At 42.5% G+C, this 15840-nt stretch overlaps 1 protein-coding gene across 5 annotated transcripts in view; it reads right to left on the minus strand.

The window, feature by feature from the left end:
• The window catches only part of CHN1 (chimerin 1), an 82849-nt gene that overhangs the window by 61294 nt on the left and 5715 nt on the right, over positions 1-15840 (minus strand). For 3 of the 5 annotated variants that reach the window (XM_072341210.1, XM_072341215.1, XM_072341212.1), the window contains 2 exons: positions 2987-3025; positions 789-848 (listed from right to left, as the gene is read on the minus strand). In XM_072341210.1, the coding sequence (XP_072197311.1) occupies positions 789-848; positions 2987-3025 (99 nt within the window). Of the gene's footprint in view, positions 1-788; positions 849-2675; positions 2695-2986; positions 3026-12432; positions 12585-15840 lie in introns of those variants that run through there. The other 2 variants (XM_072341213.1, XM_072341211.1) reach the window with 2 other exon arrangements.

The raw sequence follows: 15840 nt of genomic DNA on the forward strand, positions 1-15840 counted from the left end.
ACAGGCTATTTCATGGAATCACAATTGGGCATTTGAAAAGATGACAGCGAAACGCCTGTTTAATTGTGTAAAGTAATCCTCTTTCTGATCTAAACCGCAAGCTATTAGTGTTCCTGACAGCGCTGTGTCCCTCTGTATTTAATACTACGTCAAAATGACTAACATATTGCAAGGATTAATTTCCTTTTTCTTGGCACATGATAAAAATGCTTAAGTTTTATTGCAGCAATGTAATAACTTTCAGTGGTTATGCAGTTATGCTCTGTAACAATGTTCACATGTCAAGCCTAACATTTTGGTATTTCTGTAACTGAAATTAATGCTTCCCAGGTTCCTAACTGAAGCTTCAGGAGAGATGCAGACACAAGCAGACCCTTGCTGGCAGGAGTAATTATACCAGCCACAGCTGCCAGCACCACAGCTCTGAGGAGGTGTGAGTCTGCCACAACACCATGCAGGATGTGATAGCAATTCAGGGTCTGTCACAACACCCAGCCTCAGGGGCAGGTGCTTCTGTATCACTGCATCTCAGCAGGGCCCTGCTGAGAGGGTTTCTGTTTGGATCCTTAAAAGCTGTGGCCCTGCATAGTTTACCAACTAGTATTGAAAAGCAGTAAAGTACTGAGATTCAAAAAACAAAATGCAAGGAGGTATTACACTTCTGCTTGTTGATTACCACTCACACCGATCGTACCACGTCTCCCATGAAGCGCTGTTTGGGTTGCACAACATTATGTACAGACTCAGAATTACTGGACTCCACAAAACAATAATAATGATGATGATACCTACCTCACAAGTGCAGGTTATCCTTCTAGGATGGGGAGCTTCCTGCTGTAACTGATACACTGAGAAAAGGAAGAAATTACAATTTGGTTAATACTGATCACTGTACCCGTTAGGCTTTTTCATATATATTTTCCATTTGAAATGGATTTAATAAGAATACACAGGTATTAAGGTGACAAAATCACTTGCAAGATGTCAGAAAAGAGAGTATTTCCAGCCAAACCAGGATCACTGATTATTTTTACAATTAGTTATTCAAGCACTAGAGAGTCTCTGGCCAAGCAGATCAGAGAAGCAATTAGGATAAATGCAAATTAAAGTTTATTATACGTGAAATCAGGCAACTAAAACACTTTTTGCAAGGAGTGAAACCCTGTTTGCCCACTGGAAATACGGTGACAGTACAGGAGTCATTCAGAACTTTGCAGAATCAAACCTGATGCTTTTACCACTACTCAGTGGTGACATTTCTGAACAAGGTAAGGACATCGGGAGTCAAATAACAGGGTAAAGCAGTTAATGCCTAAATTTTGACATACACTTACTAGTATCTTCTAAATCTATTTTTATTTGTCATATGAGACTCATTAAACCAAACTAAATCATAGGAGCCAGTAGCAACTGTAATACCATGATACTTTTACCATGAAACCAGTTTGGCTTGGTAAGTCACCTGCAAAACAAGGCTACCAACACCAGATTATTATTTGAACAGGACCAGAACCAATAAAATGGGCATTTGGAATTGTAATGTTTTAAAATCAAATTATCTTTCAATCATTGGTACTAACACAGAGGGCTGACAACACGTGCTGTCACTTTCTTCAGGTAACAAAACCATAAATTACTTCATCTTGTAAGAGTTGAGGCTGTTACTCTTTACATTTGATGATTAGGCTCTTCCACTGACAAATAGCATATTAATGTGCAAAATTACATGAGAATGGAAAAAATGGCAAACTGCCCAACAATTTGGCAATCATAAGATCAACTGGAAAAAGTGACTCCCTTTGTTCCAAATAAAAAAGGCCAATGTTTTTTTTTCCTGATGCTACTAAAAATCAATCCTAACCCTTCTGTATCAGTATTACAAAAGGGATTTATGCAACTGATGAAAACCAGCACACACACGTGAAAAACAGCAATCTTCATCTCAGGCACAGAACGATCCTTTATTTGCCTACCATCCAGATCCTCGAATGTCCATTGTAAAAGCCATTTCTAATGACACTGACCCTCGTCTACATTCAATTTTAAGAACCACAGAGTAAGGTTCAACATGTTTTGCAGAAATAGACCAGAAGTTGTGAATTGTTTCCTTCCTTACTTCAAGCAGGATTGAAAAGGTTTTCTGGAAAGAAAATCTTCATCCCAGAAGACAATACCTTTTCTCATCTTCCAGCCAGAAACACAGCAGGTAGACTAGTTAAGTGACAAAACAGGATGCGCATTTCTCCTCTAATTGATGTATGCACTTCAAACTTCAACATCAGTTTCCTTGCTGCAATTATCACTAGGGAAGTCAAACAAGCCATTTCCCCTCATCCATCAGGAGAGAGAAATACAAGCAAACCCCGTGACTGTGCATTTAATTCTGAGCTATGGGAAAGGTTTGCTGTGGCAAACCAAGACAGTGTAGGAGAGGGTAGGAACACATTTATTTGAGCCTCCAGCTCCTGTTTACCAGCTACGCTCTGGCATTAAGAAAGGTTGGATGCTCCTATTCCTGACTGCAGCCCGGAATGAGGTGCCCAAACAGGCAGCGCTGCTCAGGTTCATAGAAGATACAGAAGCTTTTGTGCTTCTTAAACTTATATTCAGATGTTACAGCTGAAAGATTAGTGCAGTGAAATGGCAAAAGAGACAAACAGGAAAAGAATGCTCACCCATATCCAAAGACCTAGGCTCGCAGGGAAAAACTCCACAAGGGAGAGATCTTGAGAGAGAGACCCTTTGTCATGGTTGCAGTCAACCCTTAAATGGGGTCTAGGAGAGGTGCAGCCAGGTTCTACCCCTCCCAGTCACACAGCTGAATTGCCTTCACCTGTGCTCCCAGGACTGACCAGGTCCTTTCCCCAGGTGCTCAATCAGTGGTTCCCATACACTCAGATGAAAACAAAATGAGTCTTTTTCCAAGGCACCTGGCTGAAACTTTTTTAGTTCTGACTTGTAAAAAACAAAAAGTTGAGAAACTTACAATAAGATTTCCAAACAGGTGGTCTGTATTCATCAGTATCTGAAAGAAAAATGACAGTTTTTAATGTTGTGTTAGAAACACTTTGACACAGAAGAAATGTCACAAAAGTGCTTGCAGTATAAATATAAATATTGCACCTGGATTCTGTAACTATTTTTAGTAATGTAGAACAGAGCAGCCTAACAGAAGTTCATCCTCTTTACTTACAGAATATATGAAAAAGTATTATCCTTAGCCAGAAATAAAACCATTTACAAAAAGACAAACATGCAGATCAGGAGCCAAAACCTCCGATAGGACAGTTAAGTGTTTCATTATGTACACAGAATCATTGAATGGTTTGGTTTGGGAGGGACCTATAAGACCACCTAGTGACCTCCCTCAAAGCTGCTTCCAGCATGGCCTTGAACGCTTTCAGGGAAAGGGCATCCACAACCTGTTCCAGTGTCTCACCACCCTCACAGTAAGGAATTTCTTCCTGTTTTAAGTTCCCTTTTTAAACTACAAGAGAAAAGATTTTTTCAATCTCAGATAATACCCTGAAAAATCACCCTCCACCCAATGCACTCCTCCCAATAGCTTCTTTTCTTCTGGACATCAATTAAATACTCCTAGAATAAAATCCAACATGGAAGTCCCCGCTTGCAAAAAAGAGACTTTTCCACTCTCTCTAAACCAGAGTTAAGCAGGAAATATTTTCCATTCTCAGTGTAAGCAAGGTTTTCAAACTCTATTCACCGCTCCTTTATCGCTAAGGCAGAAGGTGTCAAACAGCCACTGCCCAGAGCAATGTGACCTAAGGAGGGCCCTGGAGATGAGCCACCATGCCCGACCACGTACCCACAAGCACAGAGATCCCCAGCATCAAAGACGGATCAGCAGCAACAGATGCAGCAGTGGTCACCCACTCCTACTCTGGTATTTTTAATTAAGGCAATGCAAATCGATTCATTCCAGAAGGATTGTAATGAGATCCCTTTGCGCTGCAATGCCACGTGGAAAAAGGGCAAAACATGAAAGTGAAAATAATGGGTTTAGTCCCAGGAGAGGACTCTTATCCCCCTAGCTGCATTCCCTTCTGCTATAGCTTATTTTTGGCAGCATCAGCACCAGTTGCGTTGACAAATAAATAACATCAGTGAAGGACAACACTCTTTATTTGTAAAATATGAGCTGACTGTTATGAAAATACAAACATTTTGGCAGCCTAACCTGGACTTGCTCGCACTCAGGCCATGTAATGTTAGGGTATGGGAAGCACGATCATAAAACTGAAAAGCAGCGTTATTTGTGCCAAACTAAAAACCCCAAACCTTGTTAAAGTCAAACAAGAACAGCAGTAACTTTCATATAACAAACATGTAATGTTCAGAAATTGAAAGGAATGATTTATGTTATGCAGCTGTGCACAAGTATTTTGTCAGAAAATCCCTCTGTAAGCTTTACTGCCTTACCAGTGTAAGAATACCTCGGGGCCATCCTACATGAAAAACAAAAGGTCGTTCCTACTGTGATTCAAAAGGAAAAAAAAAAAGATCTGATACAAATACTGTAGCAGCAAGAATAGTGCAGCACCAACAGTAAAGGAGAGGGCCTGCAGTGTTCCCTTCTATGTAAGAATGTTTCTAGTTCTAAAATAACTCTGTTACACAGCAAGTAATTGCGTACATGCATTGGATTGGCTGTCAGCTTCCCGTTTTTAAAGAGCAGCTGAGGTGGTCCCATCTACCAAGGGCTTGATTTTCAGACAGTGAAGGCCTCTGCGTACAGTAGCTCCAATTAGGCGTCCAAAGCACCCAAAAAGCACTTTAAGAAACGATGTGTAAAACGCAGAAGACGCTGAGCCCAAAATACATTTTCTCACTAACACTGCATCACCCTCCAATTAACACAACAAACTCCACGCTGGCAGTTCCCAGATCTTTGTACAGCTCCCATCATCAGTACGGTATGTCAGCACTGCTAAACATCTCCATGATAAAATCAAATCATTTTCTATGAGATACACTGCCCAGGTACAGAAACTGCGGTTTTAGACTTGGTCTGTTGAAGCTGGCAGGTGCTGGAGCTGAACAGTTGAGCTGAACTAACTTCCCACTATGTCAAGCAACGAGACATCTTGAACTCTTTGGGACTTCCCTTTGATTGGAAGGGTGTGAGATTTTGTTTTTATATGATTTATCAGAACTTCTTCCAGTTCTACGCCATGAATCCATGCTGATCTTTAATCATTTTCTACCCTAGACTAGATCAGAAAAGAAACATCTGACTGCTTAAAACCTGCACTTTCAAGCTCCTAAATAGACTTATATTATCAATACATATGCATATATTAAGAAAAGAGTAAAAGTATCTCAAACTCATTCAGATCTTAAACTGTGATTCTATGATAAACCCCTTTAAATCTCAAAGCTCAGGGAAGTTATAAGGATAAGGGGAAATAATGCTGCAGGACACATGAAAATTAATGTACAGTCAGTCCTCTACCCTGCAGGTCAGTTCTTACTCTTGAACCCACAGCAAAACAAAACCAGTCTGCAAAGCAAGTTCTTTACTGCAGACCTGTAAGGCTGCAGTGCCTCTGGTTTGGGATCCCTGACTCTTAATGCTGTTCTACCAGCACTCACGGTGCAGCAGACCCCTCCTGGGCAGAAATGCCACGGTGGGACAAGAGCTCTGCCTTCTGCGCCCAGCCTGACCTCCTACAAGTGCATAGATTAATGAAAGAAAAAGGAAACTATGCAAACTTGTGCAAGAACTACCTGCAATTCAGAAGTGAAAAGCACAAGACGACCATGAGAAATCCATGCTTGCACCAGAAAAGGCTTTCTGCCAATAGAAAAATCACACAGCCATTGAGAAGTTTGCATACAGACACAAATACTGTGAGAGCATCTCAGATCTTTCCATAAATTTGACTGTGACATTACAACATAGCATTTCCCACCATTATTTTCTTCATACCAGCTGCCATTTTGTCCATTAGACAAATCTGCACAACTTTAGAACTTTCTGAGTGAACGTTTTAACTGCAGATATGAAAACCGTTACTATCGCCTCAATCTGTTTAGACTGCTTGTCTCTGTGTATTCCTTTTATAGAAAGAATAAAAATATTTACCTCTGCTTGAAATGGTTCTTTCTATCTCCCCACTGAAGACCAGCCAGCCCTAGGGTGAAGTAGCAGCAGCGTAGCCATGCATGGTAACCCTATCAAGTAATTTAGGGCTTGCTGTGAGACTTGCTACAGAGAATTCAGTTTTGTTTTTCTTTTACTGTATGTCATCTCCTGCAGCATGGTGATCTGTAACCCCACGGCAGAGATTAGTTTAATGCTGTCTGGAAGGAACAACCAGCTATCTGCTGGCACAGCAGCTCTTGCCCCGGATCTGGGTTGTGTTTGGCAATATCCCTGTCAAACAGAGGTGAGGCCTCAAATGGCAAACCCTGAGGAAGAAGCTGACTCTCAGCCACGTGCACAAAACCTCAGTGTGATTAGGAAAAGTAAATCTAATTTCATGTTTTCTGAACAGCTCTAAGCCCAAGGAATGGTATGTCACAAGTATAAAAAGACGCAAGTATAAAACCTTCTTCTGTATGCTATAGTCCAATAAGCATTAGCATGTGTTTTAAGATACTAGATCATGCTTTTCTTGGCAGCAGCGTGGGTCAGATTTTAACTCCTGGAGAGGTAGATGACAAGCAGCCACGGCCGTTTGCTGACCCTTTAAACAGACTCCTCCTTGTGCCCCTGAAAAAACTTCTAGAAAATTCCTCCTCGGCCTCAAAACGTTGCTTATTAGCAACTTCTATATGCCCAAAGGGTTTACTCGACTTACAGAAATAAAGCTATAAACGTATATTGCTGGTGAGATTCTCAAGCCACAAAAACATCAGAGCTGAACAGAGAATGTCATTTCATCCCTGTTCTCAGAGTGCAAGTGCCAACAGCCTTTCAGAAACTAAAATCAAGCCGTCACAAAATGCTTTACGCAGTAAACAGGCCGTAGCTGTTTGGGCTTTTTTGCGCTCCAGCCAAAATAAAACTCAAACCGCATCAAAGTAATTAAAGGATAAGTACAGCCACTGCCGTAGGCAGCAGTAGTAAAACAGATGGATGCAGCACCACAGCTTCAGAGCAGATAGGAGATGCTGGTCTCTGTCCATGCCGGCACCGGGCAGTGCAGAGCTTTTTGCAGAAGCTCTCATATGTGTGCTACAGTAAGAATGGAACATGCCATGGTTCCTTTGTCACTGACAGATGAGACCAAAGCTTTATCCACAAAGCCTTCGTCCCTCTACTACCTGTGCCACTAGCAGTCAGTGAACAAAATGGGCCGTGGGCAGAGCAAGTTGCATGGCATGGTGATGGCTGTGGCAGTGAGTCCTGCAGAGCAGCCAGCCCCTCTGGCAGGCAAGGGGCACCAAAGGCTGCAAAGAGGTTTGCTTCAGCCCAAGCTCAGTGAGCAGCAGAGACAGCTGTAGCCTGCTTTCCTGCTTTGCGTTAAACGTGCTCCTAAGAATGAAGACTTCTTTAGCATGTAGCTTCTGAAGCTCTCCACGAAGAGAGAAATGACCAGGAACCTCGGGATACAGATGGCCTGCACAAAACTGGAACACACAAGGTTTCACAAGCCTCAGCAGGACATCACAGGGCCTGTCAGGGGACAGGATGATTCCTGTAGGGCAGCATCTATTCTTGGCCTTTTCTCATCACTCCAGAACATACGATATGCTGTTTGACACTCAGCCACGATGACTGACACTTCTAGACTGCTATTGAGTCTTTGATGCTATTTTAATGTTATCCTTGGCAGGATAATTCCTTTGAATTTGGAAAAAAAGAAAAGCTTTGAAAACTTTCAGACACGTCAGTGCTGTTCTTCAGGCAAGGCACTGCTATGTACTGAAGGAGCTGCAGTGCAAATGCTCCCAAATCAATCACCGCTGGTTTCCTCCCTGTCCTCACTGGAATAAAGCATCCCTTCCTAGCGTCAGAAAGATGGAAGATCTAAGCTAAGATCACCTAGTCCACACAATAATCCACCCCCAGTGTGCCCACCAACTCATATCCCCCAGTGCCATACCCACCCTTTTGGGGAAAGCCTCCACAGGCGGTGACTCCACCATCTCCCTGGCAGCCCAGCACCCTGAGTGGCTATGGCACAGCACTAAGCCACACTACTACTCTGACCTAGGAATGTTGTACTGGGACAAAATTTAGTTATTTTCCTCCACCCTTTCGTTCTCGCATGTTTTTGCTTATATCTCCAAACAAGTATAATTAGGTTTCTAACTTTAGCATAAATAAAAATAATTAAGAGAAAGCAACTATAAATTATAACCAAGAAAACTAGATGGGCTACTTCCAGTCCTCTGATGCAACCAAGCACTGGCCTTGCTTGCGGGAGAAAATGAAGCACTTTCAGTAAAAGTGAAGGGGCCTAAAGAAGGCCATGCTCCGATACCAGCATGAAGGGGAGAGAAAAATAAATCACACTGCCATCCCCACATCTACAAATGTCTTTCCTGAAGATGATAAATTCAGTGGAAATGCTTTTAATGGGTTAGAATGAGGCATCCCCTGAAAACAGCCAGAGTTCAGCGTCTTTTCTCATCAGGTATGCTATTACTGCCTCCATATGAATAATGGGAAAACTTTAATGGGAAATATTTTACCTATCACAGGCACTGCTGCTGCTAAATGGACTTGTCTGCTACACGATTAGACCAGGCTGCAGCTGATGCGTTGCTACATTTCCTCTGAACTGAAGCAAGGGAAGCAAGTTCTTGTTTCCCCTCCTCTTTGCCACACAAACGCAGTGGCATCCAATCACAAAAAAAGATGATGAAGAAAAACTAAGAACACAAACAAAAAAAATACCGATTAAAAAAGTTCACTTTGAGGTTTGTAACAACTGCAGTTTTCATGTCTGCAATAGCAAGCAAAGTAAGCAGCTGTTGCTGCCCCTTTTTTTGACTACAGTTAAAATGGGGAAAAATGCAGTTCCACAAAGGCTGAGTATTTAGGAGAAGTTTCGACATCTCTAAAATTATTTCTCAGTATTACAATATGCATAACAAACAGGATTCGGAGAGGGAAAAAAGATGCCAAGTGCCACCTTGTGGACATTTAACAAACAGAATTTAATTGTATTTTCTGTTTATAGCAGCCTGCCTTCAGACAACAGGCTGCAGGGGATTTCCAGCACCACTACCCCACACAAAGTGGGCTAGCTGGGGCTGCTGACAAGGGAGCCCAACTGGCAACCGCCTCTGACCCTGTGATGCAGACCACGGTAAGGCTGATGACAGCTCTTTCAACTACCTGTCAAAATAATGCCGTCAAAAACAAATTTACCACTTTCATTTCTCCATTTCAGCGAAAAAGAGCCTGTCAATTATTTATTTAACCCACTCTGCTAAAGCAGAATGCACTGTCAGCTACCCTGAGATGCTGGAACAATGAGATGGGCAGCTCCCTACCATTGCCTATGGGTATGTGAATGCTCTTTTGCTAACAAATCCTGCAAGACCAGACTTAACAGAAATACACTTTCACTGGATGAATCACATCTCCTAGATCCGACAGATGATTTGTCCAAGTAACTTCTACATGAGGACAGTGAAGTCTCAGAGCAATTCAAAGTAATGTCAAGTAACATGAACTTGAACACTGTAATCAAGTTTCCCTAGTGTAAATCCAGACTGGCTCTCATTAGAGATGCTGCTCACTGCTTTGATGGTGGCCATGAGTTTGCTTGGAAGTAGGTAGCAACTGCCCTTACACAAGTCTCAGTCTAGCCAGAAGAAGCCATAACATGGGATAAAATATTAACCTTTCTATATTTCCCTTCTGATTATTCATTTCTACAGTTCCTTCTTTGTCTCCTGTTTTAAAAATCTCCCTGCACAGGGACCAAGCTCACTTCCCATCGCTTGTTTTAGCTGTTCCAAACATTAGCACCTACAACGGCACCAACACTTCCACCTGAACTTCCAGCTAGGGACAACCTCCTGTACTACAGCCTAAAGGCATTCACAAAAATAATTTCTTGACTCCATTTCTTTAACATATCCTCCAAAGGGTAATTTTGAGTGTCTGATTACACAAATACTCTGACCAGTCACCCCAAGAGCAAAAAATCCCAAAAGGATGTTACAGAAGTGTCTTCTAGCTGTAAATTAATCTCTTCCCCTGAATAAGAAATCTGTCCAGTCAAGGTTGCGTAGAGGAGACCCTAAATAAAGGAAGAGCTTTCAAGCACTTCTGAAATACAATCCCTCCATCAATTGCATAATGCCCTAATTTACTGAATCAAGAAGGCATGTTTTATCACTATTATCAAAGCTTGGTTGCTTTGAATGTTTTTCACAACCGGCATTGAAATCATGAACATACATTCACTTTCCTGCCCTAAACTATTTTTTAAATACAGCGTTGTGGTTTTATTAAAAGCTGAACCTCAACAAAAGAGCACAATGCTGACCCTGCCTCCCCATGCATTGGTAAAAATCTGCTGAGAACTTGTCCTCCCTTCCATTTCAGACCAAGATAGCTGCTGTGCATTCATTAGCCTCCTGTGGAAAAACACAAACACAACAAAACCACCCATTAGCAGCCCAAGCAAAAACAGAGAAAATTAAGAGCAGATCTGATTTCTGACTGCTGTTATAAGCAGTCTGAGGATGGACTCATACTCCAAAGCCTGTCTCTCTGTCATGGTGTAATAGACGCTGTTGCCTCTCCTTTCCCAGACTTGACCTGTTTATGTTCTTCGACCATCACAGTTATAACAAACCTATTATGATTCTTATTACAAACAGATTTTTCATTTTCTAAAACAGTTGTCAATAACACAAGCCATTGCTCATGCAAAAATATGGCTTGTGTTTGCATTCTTATTTCCAGAACAGATGCAACACATCAGCGCTCATGGCTGGAAGGAGAAGGGCAGACTACCAAAGTCCTCTTGCCTGAAACTAGGATCACTTTACAGTATTATAAAAGAAACTCCTAAAACACTTTATTGGCAGGGTCAGAGGAAGGGAAATGGACACAATGTGGTGGAATGCCTTTTCTTGAGTTAGAACGAGGTTTTTTCCTCCAAACGTCATTCTCCAGATGCTGTGAGCTTTTGCCCAATCCAAAAGCTGCAAGTATCATTTCTTACATCTTTCTGTACTCATACAAAACCTTCAAGAGGCCTCCAAAATAGGATATCCCATGTAGAGGAGATGAAAGCCTCACCTTCCTTTTTGGCAATTTCATGGCTCACCAATATAACTACAGCAAAAAATATCTACCAGCCTCTCCCTGTTTATAGCATTAAATACATCTTTTCTATAAATCTCCTTCTCTGCAGATTCACCTGTGGCCCTGGAAGCACCAGGGGGCGTGAGAGATGTCCTTCATTTGTCCTCAGCTCTTGCTACACTTTGAGGATGAAGGCTGAGCTCTGCAGATGAGGATGAGCAGCTCAATGCAGAGCTTGGCCACTGCCCAATGGGGAACAGGAGAGCTGCCTGCAAAGCCATATATGATCAGAGCTCGAAGGTAGACCCCAAGTCTTTTTTTGGGGGGTAATCCCACTTTTTTCTTCCCCTCCTCCTCCGTGTGCTTAATTTGGATGGCTTCTTACCTCTGTTTTGAACTTTTTTCTGGGCTACTGACTCATCCTTACTGGAAGCAAAAGCCCATGGCAACACCCACAAGCAAAGAGAAGACTTTGTGCTATGGAACATGACGTCTAAATAGAAAACAAGAACAGCTGCTGGCAAGAGCAGCAGAGGCTCACAAAGACGAAGCTATTCTATAGATGAAAAATTGGTAAACCTCTTCTTGAGTCCCAGCAATCCAACAATGCCCCAGGCAGCACTGCCTCTCTGCATAACCTCCTCTGGTGTACTTGCTCTACTTCATAGAAAAAGCTTCACTGTGGCAGAACACAAGAACAAGCACGTGGAAAGCCGTAGGATGTGACAGATTACACTACAGATTCCAGTTTAAAAATGGTTCTGGCCAACCTACGTGGCTAGATGGGGACAGCTGCACAGCAGAATGCTGCACACAATTGGCACAGACTGCAACCTAGAGGATTTCTGCACAGAAACAGGGCAGATGCTAACAGAGTTTTGAGACACAGTGAGACACAAGCACTCTGTTAGAGCAGCCTGTCACCCATTACCCCAGACACATCCAACCACGCCATCTCCCAGCAGCACCACATTCTCTGATCCTGCTTCAACACAGCTGGGCCACCAGGGCCACAAGTCACCTGCTGCCAAGGCTGAGCCTGCAAGGAGCAAGCTGGGGCAGAACCACCACCCTGGGCTGGTGTGGGGTCAGAGCTGGCCTAGGGTGGGTGGAGGGGTCGTTTGCCACTGAAATAACATTCAGCACAAAGTTCCCAAGTATCTTCCCGATAGAAAGAACAATCATTTCACCTCATTGTTACGTTTTGAAATATTTCTCCACTCCTGTTGAAACTCTGAAGATTGTTTCAATGCCTTCAAAGTCACATTTGTAAACATACTCCTTGGAAATCCTGAAAAGGAAATCAGTAAAATCAATAGCTGTGTCAAAAGCGTGCTTCCTTTATTGGGTGTACATTCAGACAGCAAGGCAGAGGTGAAGAAGAGCTATATCCTGTTGGGTTTTTTGTTTTGTTCTCCAGTGAAAAGCAATCCAACTCTGCACTGAAGCACCGTGTCCAGATTCATATGGAAGCCATAACGTGCAGATGAATATGTATGGAAGACTGCCCCTACCAAATAATTATCAGCAGCTTTTATAGTCTGCTCTGGCTTGTATACTTACCAGATACTAACAGCACTGAGGAGATCCTGCCACGTGAGAGCCAGGAATTATTAGGAACTGCACTAACAATGGGTTTGCTTTTTCTGCCCATGCTATTACTCCATATTTCAGTCCCCCATCTACTCTGCAGGCAGCATAACTTGGTAGCTCTTTTCCCATTGCTGCAGCAGTGCTCAAGACTTCGTTACCTGGTGCCCCATTGTATCTGCTACATAATTTAAATGGTTGCAGTTGTGGCTCTGCAGGCTACTGTAGCACAATGCCATGCAGTGAGCAACCAAACAACTCCTGTACTTAGGAAACAGTGCTTGACCTTTACTTCTGGAGTGGGAATTTCTGCTAAGCTGCCCCAGGAACAAACAACATTTGGTGAGCACGTTTTCCAGAAATTCTGAAGTGACTTCAGAAATTTCCTTCTTTTTCTCACTCAGATACAGGAGGAACAAATATTTTGAATGCTGGAAAAGCCAAATGCCCATCAGCTCTTCCATGCTGGCAGAGGTTGTGGCACATCACACTGCAGGCTGCCCAGCTGGAGGCAATCAGCCCTCCTCACAAGGACTAGCATTTAGATTTAGCAGACCAAATATTTCAGTGACTTTGAATTACACTCTTCCTTGTTTCAAGACAGATCTGGAAAGGCAAAATCTAGAAGGCTTTCAATTTTCTGCCATCACTTATAAAGATGTGCAAGATGGATACAATCCACTGCACTGAAATTACAAATCCTGAGCGTCTGCAAAACCCTCATCCAGGAGCCTTTATGCCAGTTAATGATTACATTGTTTAAATGCTTGCAAAGCACTCTGGGCAGCTCTTGGGTTTGTCTAGCTATGCTTTAGCCGAAGCCTGCTTCTGTGGAACTGCACGATCTGTCCACAAGGTGGAGCAGCTAAATAGCTCAAGATGTGAGCACTAAACCTCGAGTTCAGCAAGAAAAGAAAATCATCTGTCAGGGAAGGCGCGTACAGAGAAATTAACTGTGCTCCTGAAGGATTACGATACATGCATTTTCATGTGGCACAAGTAACATGACCTTCCAAAGAGTCTGTATGAGGCTTATGTTCCGAGTTTACTGATTAAAACGGTACTTAAGTATAGTATTCTATATGCAAACACATTCTGGACACTGAGATATGCTTTCTATCACATAAAAATCTGCATCAGCAGAAGCTGGGAACTCCTCCTTGATCTGACAACTCAGAGGACCATCTTCCTAGACAGTGCCAGGTGAGATTCCATGCTGTGCAGATTGCCTCCCTGCATGAGCAGCTCATAGGCAAGGAGGAATGGGATGTGAGATGATTGCTATGGGATAAAAGGGTGACTGCAGGAGGGGACAAATTCAGAGGGCTTGTGCTGTAGCTGGCAGGAATTAAAATCTTTCCTTTTTCCATTTTATTTATCTGCATAGTCTTTCCTCTCTTCCTCAGTTTACTTTGGTTTACTTAAAAGAAGGCAAAGGGATTATTAAACACAATTCTTGACCTAATTCTACCCTCTGGTTCCTGGGCAGATGCTTTGATATATTCTAATAACAACAGATATATTCCTGGAGAGCACAAGGCACAGCATAACATTTTCTGAATCAATCTTTATCACTCTGACAACATTCCACAACCCTTTATTAATTACACATGGGCACAACCAGATCTGACCTTTACAGCTTCAGCACTTATCTCTATAATATTTCCTACAATATTCACAGTTATAGAAAGCAAAGTTTTACACTAGCCGCTGCCTGAAGCACAATTTCAAGCACTAAGCTGGGAAGCCACGGGTGAAATTTTTCTACCTCATTTGTAAGCATCAGTGTCGTTTTTCTAATACTTTGATCAATAGGTACCCATGTGCCAGTTAACAGATCCATCTTCTTTTCCCTGCTCCTAAGTAGGTTTTTGTTTCCATTTTTCCCCAAGACTGCATTGCCAGCAGAAGCTTTTCAAGGTTGCTGTCCTTACTCGCTTCATTAGGTCTTACACATTAGGTAGGGTTAGCACAGCACCTAGGAGAAAATAATCTTCTGATTCTCAGCACTTGGACAGTCTCCTTCCCACCTACATGAATGGGATTTGGAAGATCAATCAAATTCACCTCTAACACAGTTTCCATCCACGTTTAATGAATCATCTTCACTTCTAAATCTTGCTTAAAAATAAGAAAAACAGAAAAGACAGACAAAAAACACTGCTCTTACCTATAGTTTTGTCTAAATGAATACTTCTAAGTTCCTCTCATAACTGAATGTTGACATGCTTAAATCTCTCTTAAAATCAGTTGGCCTGAGACTACTGTTCACCTCACCGCTCGTATAATCCCTGTAGTGATAAAAACCCTATCAAAAACGCACCGATTCCATGAGAAAACTTCCACCACCTCTTTCTATGCAGGAACAGACTGAAGGTACATTCTTCTGGTACAAACTGTTTCTTTAGTTACCTTACTGTTGGTAAACGCTCGCCATGACAGCTCGCCATAAGTTTTAAGAGCAGTTCAGGGCTACACGGGAGAGAACAAGTTGAGTTGTGCACCACCCGTTTACCCCATTCTTAGTGGCTCTTCACAGGCAGCAATAAATAAACACATCAATTTCTGAGCACTTCCCACCCTGCGGTGAGAACCCACGGGCATAACCTGTAGGTAAGCCATCTTGAGAGGAACTTTGGCTTTCCACGTTCCTCTCACTAAGCCAACCAAGCAGGAGAACTAGAAGTCTTTCCCACGCAGGCAAAACGCTCATTTAGAGAACAATGAATTGATTTCACTTCCATACAGTACCTTAACTTTAAGACTGTGACAATGGAAAAGACGTGTTTTGCCAGCAGAATCACAGCCCACCTTTCAGGGCAGCAGCGATGAGACAGTGTGGTTTGCATGGAGAGCAGTAATCACAAACACACAGAACTGAAAACGGTCACTTGTTCATGAGCACCTCAGCTACGGAACCATCTATTTCCAAAGGTTTGCCCCACACTCACAGCAACAGACAGATTCATAGAGGGTCACTTCTGCACAGTTTCACATCTCCTTTCTTA

The sequence above is a fragment of the Excalfactoria chinensis genome, chromosome 7 (genome assembly GCF_039878825.1).
Source record: "Excalfactoria chinensis isolate bCotChi1 chromosome 7, bCotChi1.hap2, whole genome shotgun sequence".
NCBI classification, from domain to species: domain Eukaryota; kingdom Metazoa; phylum Chordata; class Aves; order Galliformes; family Phasianidae; genus Excalfactoria; species Excalfactoria chinensis.